At 39.9% G+C, this 9,546-nt stretch overlaps 1 protein-coding gene across 15 annotated transcripts in view; it reads left to right on the forward strand.

Annotated features, from left to right (window-relative positions):
- Positions 1-9,225, forward strand: part of DMD (dystrophin) — a 918,699-nt gene extending 909,474 nt beyond the window's left edge. For 10 of the 15 annotated variants that reach the window (XM_027636380.1, XM_027636403.1, XM_027636386.1 and 7 more), the window contains one exon: positions 6,792-9,225. In XM_027636380.1, the coding sequence (XP_027492181.1) occupies positions 6,792-6,889 (98 nt within the window). In that variant the 3' untranslated portion in view covers positions 6,890-9,225. Of the gene's footprint in view, positions 1-388; positions 421-6,791 lie in introns of all 15 variants that reach the window. The other 5 variants (XM_027636395.1, XM_027636430.1, XM_027636491.1 and 2 more) reach the window with 2 other exon arrangements.
- The last annotated feature ends 321 nt before the right edge of the window (positions 9,226-9,546 follow it).

The following is a 9,546-nucleotide window of genomic DNA, read 5'->3' on the forward strand; positions in this document are numbered from 1 at the left end:
TGGGAAAAATTATTTTACTGCTTACACTGATTGCCAGAAGTACTCAACTTGAGGAAATAGGATGCTCAGAAAGTGAATTCAGATCTTCTCTGCAATCCTTATTCTCAACTGAAAGGCCTATAAGTTGGGGCTGGTGGTTTTCTCAAGTGTTTTGCGAGGTTAAACCAAGCCGCAGGTGACAGAACTGTTGTTGAATAAATCAGGTCAGAATCATCAGTGGATTTCAGTGCACTTTCAGTCTTTCTTTAAGCAGAAATGCATTTTTATTTAATATTAAATATCTAAATGGAAATTGAAGTGTCTCTTACAGTATAAAATATATGTTCATGTGTGGTTTTTTCCCTTTCTTTTCTGATATATATTCCACTTCCTCTCTCTGTTCCTAAAGGAAGAAATCCCCCTGGAAAGCCAGTGAGAGAGGTTAGTGAGACGCAGGCTCACTGCCATGGCTTCTGTTTGTCACAGCTTGCTTTCTGTGCCCAGCATGCGTGTGACACAGCACGGGTTTGCTTGGGTTTGGTGAGGGGTGGGGGTGGTTTTATTTTGCTTTGGATTTTGTTTGATTTTGCTGAGTGCATTCCCCATGTGTGCTGTAACAGTAGTGTACCTCTCAACTTTCAATGGAGACAGTGTCAGCTCGGGACTCTGCATTTTCTTACATCCTCAGAGAGGTGGAAAATCAGGAATGAGGAGGAGAAAATAATACATTGAAATTAAGCCTCTGAATGATAAATGTTGTCAGCAAATATGCTGCAGTCATTGACTTATGTTCTGATGCTCTTGTATGTAAGCCCAACAGGGAGACCAATGTCTCTTGCTGTTCTGCTTACATAATCACAGTTTTATTTACATATATGTAAATGTACCAACTATCATCTCCAGTTACCAAATAGTTTTTTTTCTTTTCCTTTAGAATAGTGAGAGTTGAGAGGTATGAGAGATTCAGGTATTTTAATTTCCTGGTGTACTGTTGCAGAATGAAGAATGCTACTAACATTCACCAGCTCCACAGTGTTGTACTGAGCAATGCAAATGGGTGATGGTTTTCACTGTGCACTTTGGACATGGTTGGTTTGATGCAAAATAGGTTTTGGAATTTGTGTGTCACTGCTCATTAATGGAGGGAAACATTTTGCGCTGTGTTGTCACAGCACCTTTGAAAGCATTTCCAGAGAGCCTTGATTTTTCCTCTGTGAAGCTGCTCTTCACTTGCCAACCAGATACAATGTCTGAAAGTTTAATTTCTAGCAAAAATTATCATTAAAGACAAAATATTCAGAGACTACCTGAGTGCAATTGCAGTAGCTGTGAAATGACCTTTCCCACACAGAAGGTGTTCCATGTGGATGAGGCAGAAATTGAAAGGTAACCCAGTTTCCAAATTCTGCTGGTGCAGAGGGGCGGGCTCGTGGAAACACACTGCACTGGGGTTTTTAGCAGAGCTGTTGTGAACCCCCAGCCACTGACAGGCTACCCTGGGAAAGCCAGGATTTGTCCTGATGTGATGCCTTGAGGTTCTCTGCATTGGCTGTAGGAGCTGGGATGGGTCCAGCTACTTTGAGGTGTAAGATCTTCGGTACAGGTTAAGTCTGTTTTCAAATGGCAGGTCCTCTCATACAGATCAAAAAAGAGTGCTTGGGATGACATCAACAGACTGCACCAGTCCATAAATTTTATGTAAATTATTTCACATTCAGCCCTGCATTTTCTTGGCTCATACACTGAGAATTTTTCTCCAATTCAGCAAAATGTCATTGATTTCCACTATCCTCATTCATATTTATGCATATTATTCAAAAAAAGCTTCTGATGCAGAGGGCGCACTTGGTACAATTAATTAAAAAAAAAAATTGGCATGTTCTACCCGATCAGATTCCAGCAGCTTAACCCTAAAAATCTGACTTCAGTGAATCACTCGTCACTCTCCAGCTGAGTTTGTGCTCACTGACTGTTCCAGAGGAGCCTTAGCAACTTGCAGAGCTGAATATATAACTCAATTGTCCACCTACTTATGAAGTATGAGCTAAGGTATAGAACAGCTTTTGTACTATGTGTGAATCTATTTGTGCAAAGGCAGATCATGTGGTTTTAAACCCACCTGGCCAAGTTCTGATCTCATTACTCACATTAGGTATTGTCTTCATGTGTAATCCCATGGATTTGGTATCATTACTCAGTATGAATAAGGGTATCAAAATCCAAACGACCAACAGGAAGGTTTTTCCTTTTGTCAGGGAAGGGTTAGAAATCTGTGATGCTGAAAAAGACCCTGCATTGTGTTGGGGTTTCTTAATTTACTTTCTATCCACTCTTTCCAGTCTGAATGCTCCACATATGTTTCTCTGACAAGCTGTCAGACATTGGTATTCCATTACTGTGCCCACACCCATGGGCCTTAATTCTGTTAGAATCTCTAAAGCAAATTCAGCAAATGTGAAACACATCATTCTGTATGTGACCAGAACTGATGTAGTTAATGTCTACAGAAATAGGTGTCTTCTGCTTTCCAAGCAAATGCAGTTGTGGTTTTTATAAGTTGAAGTTAATACTGTCCATGTCCATTTTGAGCTTTATTGCTGCATTTCAATGTGTGTGCTAGTTTTTTTATTTCACAGCAGCATTTTTCAACCTTTTAGTGCCCCAAGCACGGAGAAGACTTTTTCAGCTTTAGTGTTTAAAAAAAAAACAATGTAATTAAGACTTTCTTTTATGGCATTACTTTAGAAATATGAATAGTAATGGAAAACTCTGATCCGTGTTTTTCTAAGTGCTTTTAGGATAGTATTTTTCTCATTTGTTTCCTAATTAAAAATGTCAGTTTCCTACGTTTTTAGTATTGGAGAGAGCCAGTAAGCAGCATTCAATCGAAGCAGCAGAGCTCTGTGGAAACAACCAGTGAATTCTGAGCCCTTATTTAGGTAACAGACATTACAGAAAGGGGTGCATTCCTTGCACATGCAGTACCAGGAGATTATTGTACATTTTGTTCTCAGCTATTTGCAGTCTGGATTAACCTGGCTGTTAATCTCTTCTCCAACAGAGGCAAAAAAAGCTGCTGGCAGTGCAGTGACACCCAGCTGAGGGTCCACCCATTATATGGCTGGGGCACAGCTGTATCACCCACTCCTCTGGCCCATCCTTCCATCCCATGGCTGTCCTGGAGACTGTGGTCCCCAGGCTACTGCACTTTACAGCCCAGCTATTAACATAAACTGCAGTCAGCAGTGGTTTATGGTCATGCTCTGATCTGTAAACTCAGGTGGCTCAGGAGAAGACACACTGTTGTTCAGGTTTTATGCAGAGGAAATTAAGAGCTGTGCTGGAGAGGGAGTGTGGATGTTGTGGGGGACAGGGAGTCATATCTCCTTAATCACCCAGCATGTCTCTGTGCAGCTTTTGAGGGGAGAGACTGGATTCAAAGCATGGTTATTTAAAAAATACAGCATCACTTAACAAAGAAAAAAATATTACTGGACATTTCTGTAATTTTTGTGTATCAGAAAGTACCTAGGGATTCCTGGATGCATAAGGAGTTCTTCGCTTGTGTTTCAATTACGTGAACAATTTAGCAGTTTGTATCTACCGTGGCATACTTCTAAAAGGCTTTTTTTATATGTTTTTGGTTGAAGTTATCCTTTCTCACTTTACCTCTTTCTGACAGAACAAAATAGTATTAATAAATACTAATTTTTTCTGAAGATGGGGTTTAGCAGTTTGGGTTGCTCTGAAAGGATGATCACTCTTCCTGAGCTGGGAATGAGTGGTATTGGAAACCCTGAAGAGCCCTGGAGTCCCATTGTTGTTTCTAGAAACGACAGATGACAACAAATCTGAATGAGAGACCGTGACTCCACAAGCAGCCCTGTCTCTCACAGCTGGCAAGCCAGCTATAACCTCACTCTGCTTATACCAGGGTTATTCTGATAAAGCCATGTCAGAGTTTCAGGTAAGTAGAGCAGCCCAGGGGCAGTTACATTCCTGTTTGCAGAAGCATCTCCCATATATATGTTCTTGCTTTCATATGACTTTGTCAGATTCTCACTTTTCATGGTGTAATTTGCTGGATTGATCTCAGCCTGCATGATGCCAGTGAGAGAGATTATCCCTTACATCTAAAATACACGTGGTAGGATACATTTATTTTAAAGTAAACTATATTTTGACCAAAAGTTGTCAGGAATTTTTCATACTCGGTTACTTGTCGTGGTGATGAGCAAATTACAAGTTTTTGCTTAGGATGAATAGGATGGCTATACTTTAATGATTTATGGATGAAATTGCTAGTTGGTGCATCTGTTTCTCTGTGCATTAGTGCAATTAGCAAACTGTCACCAGATTAGAAGCAAGTATTGTTTTGTATTGATATCTGGCAAACTGTGCGACACATAGCACGGCTTACTGTCGAATGGGCAGCTTGTTGAATAGTTGTCATTTAGATCCAGCCCAGTTTTGAGTAATGAAGGCTACATTTTAAAAAAAAAAAAATCTAACAACTTTAAAAAAGAGTATTTGAATGTAGAAGGTGGTAGTAGTTCTCCAGAAGAAACAAACCTCTGGGGTTGTTCAGCCTGGAGAAGAGTAGGTTTCAGGGAGACCTCATTGTGCCAAGTACCTTAAGGGGGCTTATAAAAAAGGGAGGAGAGGGACTTCTTATACAGGCAGATAGTGACAGGACAAGGAGCAATGGTTTAAATAGAGGGGAGGTTTAGATTAGAGGTTAGGAAGAAACTCTCTACTTAGATGGTGGTGAAGCACTGGAACAGGCTGCCCTGTTGTGGATGTCTCATCCCTTGAAGTGTTCAAGGTCGGGTTGGATGGGGCCCTGAGCAACCTGATCAATTGAACAGCATCCCTGCCAATGGCGGGGGGTTGGAACTAGGTGGTCTTTAAGGTCCCTTCCAAGACAAACCATTCTCTGAATAGTTCTCAGGTAATTTTTTGTCTATTCCATAAATGCTGCTGAACTAATGTCACTCCAAGCTCTTTTTACCCTAGAAATGTCAATAGTGCATGAAAACCATAATATATGGGCATTTAGAAAAGGATGGTGAGTCTGATTTGCCACACAGGGAAGGTTCATTCCTGTCAGAGAAGACAGTTGTGTCAGGAGGGACACCCACGATGTAAGTGTGCAGTGGTAACAGTCAGACTCTGGCACATGACAGATAGAGACTGCATGAAAGGTGTATCCTGGGTGCCCTGGTCATCTCCCTCCTTCGTTTGGGTGCTCCTTCCTCAGTGACCATGGTGAGGACTCAGCATCCAGGCTCCTGCAAAGCATTTCTGGGAAGCAGAGTTGTGGGCAGATGGCATTGCACCTCCCGTGTTTTTCCAGACAAGTACTCTGTCACAAGTGCTCTCAGAGAGTAAATCAAACCCCCTCAGGCCACAGCAACATACAGTTTTATTTAGTAATACCTCACCTGTTATAAATATTCAGTTGCTGACACTCTGCAGTGAGGGGTCTTCTTGAGTTGGAGGTCACGTGCACTTCTTTGCATCTAAATAAATTTTTCTTCAGCAATTATTTTCTAACTCTTCTTTTAACTCATTTATGTGTTTGGCCTCCACATCAGCCTGCAGCGATGAATTCAGTAATACAATTATGTGCTGTGTGGAATATAATTTCCTTCTGCTTGTTTTAAGACCTTCTGTCTGCTCATTCCTCCTTGTCCTTGCAAGAAATCTTGAGCATTCAGTCCTTGATTTCGATGCTCATCTTACATAGTGACCTAGATCTGTGTCATATTCTGTCTTCAGTCATACTTTTTTCAGGAGGGAGATTCCAGATGGGATTCAGCTGTTTCAAATGTGATGTTTCTGTCATTTGAGGTACCAGAAGGTATTTGAGACAATCATAGAAGGCTGAAAATCCGACAGAAGACTTGCAGGACACCCACACTCTTCTGAACAGAAGTGGGAGACGAGACAGGGTATGCCAGGGGCCTAAAATGGCAACTTTTGGCAACTTAATCTCCCTGTCTTCAAGTCTGTTTGGTCTCTAATTGTGATGAATCCATTCCTTACTGCCCATCAGTTTCCTTTCCTTTGAAGCAGTGGTGACACAAATGTAAGAAGTTGCAGGTTTCATCCCCAGAATTGTACTGCGTGTTTATCACTTCTGCGTAGGAGGTTTTGGTTATACCATCTTAGGACTTTGGAGCGGTTATGGGTGAGAAGAAATGTATAAGTGAATCACTGCATAGTATTTAGTTGATAATTGTGGCATCTTTGTTTCTGCTGGACTGCTGTCTGAAAAGGAAAAGATATTTTTAAAATTATTGAATGAACTGAGCTGCTTAGTTTGGTCATTATTGTGTGTCTGTACAGGTATCCTGCTGGGAGCTCTTGGGTTTAGTGATTTAGTTAATTACTGCTGATCTGTTTGTTTCTGGTTTTCTCCTTGATAGAACATTGAATGCTCAAACACTTTCAGCATCAGTCAGAAGCTTTTCTGTGATGTCAATGGACTTAATTGTTGCTTTTGGTGAACATTGATAATGATGATGCTTTATCACTATGGGGGGTGATGGCTTATTGTTGTCATTGTTTACCATAGCCATTCAAGCCAGTATTGCTGCTGAAGTGTACTGCAAACCTGGCAACCTTTGCTAACAACAACCTGTTGGACTCATCTGGGAGTCCACTTTTTGGGAAAAGTGCTCTGCAGTGTACTGCCCTGGGGATGGCGGCGAGGGGACATGGAGAGTGATGGATCTGTAAAATGTTCCTACCAACACGCTGCCATGTCCTCTTTGTTTAATTTCCTCTTCTTTGAATTTCTTTTTCAGGCCACAATGTAGGGAGCCTTTTCCACATGGCAGACGACTTGGGAAGAGCGATGGAAACCTTAGTGACAGTGATGACCGACGACAAGGTGTTAGAATAGCAAGATGTGTTTTACAACTTCAGGCGTTCCGCATGGTTTTTATAATATTCATACTACAAAGAGGATTAGACTGTAAGAGTTTACAAGAAAACAAATCTATATTTTTGTGAAGGGTAGTGGTACTATACTGTAGATTTCAGTAGTTTCCTAAGTCTGTTACTGTTTTGTTAACAATGGCAGGTTTTACACGTCTATGCAATTGTACAAAAATTATAAGAAAACTACATGTAAAATCTTGATAGCTAAATAACTTGCCATTTCTTTATATGGAACGCATTTCGGGTTGTTTAAAAAAAATTTATAACAGTTATAATGAAAGATTGTAAACTAAAGTGTGCTTTATAAAAATAATTGTTTATAGAAACCCCCTTAAAAAAAACACAAAAAAAATATACTGAGGCAGTGCATTTGTTTAGTTTCATTTCAGCTCTGTAACTGCATCAGAGAGATTCATGTCCTGTGTTCTTTTCCTTGCCTAACAAAAAGTAAAAAAAAAGTATTTCCTGAAGTGACACCAAAATGGCCAACTTACATTTCTCATTGGTTTTGTCTGACTAGGGCTGGGTTAAAAAAAAAAAAAAAACAAAAAACAAAAACCACAAAACTGAACTTCCAATGAAGGTAGTTATGTCATATCTTTCCAATAAAATTAAGAATTACATGAATTACTGTCCTACTTTCGGACAGCAACTAGCAATTACACAGCTAGTTTGCAATAATTAAATGAAAGAGCACATTACATGACAGAGCCTGCAAAAAAAAATTAATTAAAAAAAAAAAAAAAAAAGAAAAAACCCAGAAGAAAGAAAGAAAGGAAAGAATTTAATGAGCATCCTATGTGCCAGTGTTTCCTCTGCTGACTAAATTCCCGAGTGCTGTTAGTAAAGGAACATAGAAATTGCCTTACTGGTTTAAACTTTCGGAGCTCGGTGTCCAGTACCTGCTGGCTGTGCTTCAACAGGGGAGAAGTTCCCTCCTGACCCCCTCAAAGCATCACACAGAGCATTGTCCAGCTCCCAGTGCTGTTAATGAGCATGAAGCTCCTTGATCCTCTGGACAGTACAGCCAGAGTTTTCCGCAGTCCCGTGTCTCAGCCTGCTACAGCAGCCGGTCCCAAGGAGCTTAACACTGTGAGCGACCTTTGGGAAAGGCTGTACGAGAGTTACTGCTGTTCTCGTGTGCGTGTGGTGATCAGGTGAAGGTAGTCACACTGCTCCATGAGGTGTTTATCACCAAAACAAAGGCCCTGGTCCTTTCTCCTTCCCTGTTTTTCTCTCTACAAGTAATCCTGCACAATTAACAATAACGTGAGGAAGAGAGGAACCTAGCAAAACAGATTAGCCAGTTTGACTGCAGCTAGGGAGAGATTGGTTTGGGTATGAGGTGCTGTCAGCAAAAGCTTTACCACTTCATTTTCTTAACCAGCTTTTAATTTTACCTTAGAATACATAGAAACACACCATCTGACTTTATATTGCAAGAGTATAAAAAATCTGTTACCTCTTCTTGTATGAATTGTAATTAAACTTGGGAAAGATTTTATTTTGAATGCTAGTTAACATTGAACATAGCTAGTCATGCTATTTCTACCTCACTTTGGTTTTGTGGTGTTCCTGACAATTATGTATGACAATGTTACATCCTCACCACGTGTCCATTGTGTGACCAGGTATCATTGTTGAAATAATAACAACGTTAATAGTCTTTAAAAATAAGTACAATCCTCCCAAACCTCTGCTTTCCTAATAAAGAGCTTTTTTTAACACTTTATTAAAATAGGAACCCTCACTATTTCTCATGGCCTTTTTTAGCAGAAGGTTTAAATTGCGATTTGAGAAATGGGTTTCTTCTTTTTTTTCCCCCCTTATACGTTAAACCTTCTCTTCAGAAAAGAAATGGAGGAAAAACAGATTGCACGATTGTTTTCATCAGGGTTTTGTTTTGTTTGTTTTACTTTAGTTTTGGAGTGAGTCTGTCAAAAAGTATTTAAAAAGTTGAAAGCTTTATTGCTGCTTTTTTAAGCATAATTTGGGAATTATTTCATATTCCTTATAATGACAAAATATTAAACTGTAAAACATAATCAGTGTAGTTGAAAACATAAATACCATATGGCATGTTATTACATCGTTACTCAGTACTGGTTTATTACTTGGATATCATAATATATTGTGTTTTAACACCCAACACTGTAACATTTACTAATTATTTTTATAAACTTCTGTTTTACTGCATTTTTTCACAACATACCAAATTTCACCAAATATATGCCTTACTATTGTATTATATACTGCTTTACTGTGTATATCAATAAAGCACGCAATTATGTTATAAAAGGTGCAGCAGTTTTTTTTGTGGTTCAACACTCACCCAGTGCATTTCCTTGCCAGCAGCATCTCAATGCCTCAGCTGTGAGGTTTTTCTCCCCTGTTGAAGTCTTGGTTTTATGCTCCCCAAGCTTTTAGGGGTTTGCCAGCCCTACACTTTCTGGCTCATCACAGGCAGGAGCTTCAGACCAGAATGATCTTCAGTGTTCAGTCCAGCACTTGACAGTGTCCTTGCCCCCAGGCATAATTCTAGGAAACACATCTCCCTTCTCATATCTAAGAAACATGTAGGTTTTGATACCCAGACTCCACTCAGCTGTGTCACATTGT

The sequence above is a fragment of the Corapipo altera genome, unplaced genomic scaffold (genome assembly GCF_003945725.1).
Source record: "Corapipo altera isolate COAL_440 unplaced genomic scaffold, ASM394572v1 0, whole genome shotgun sequence".
Taxonomy (NCBI): Eukaryota; Metazoa; Chordata; class Aves; order Passeriformes; family Pipridae; genus Corapipo; species Corapipo altera.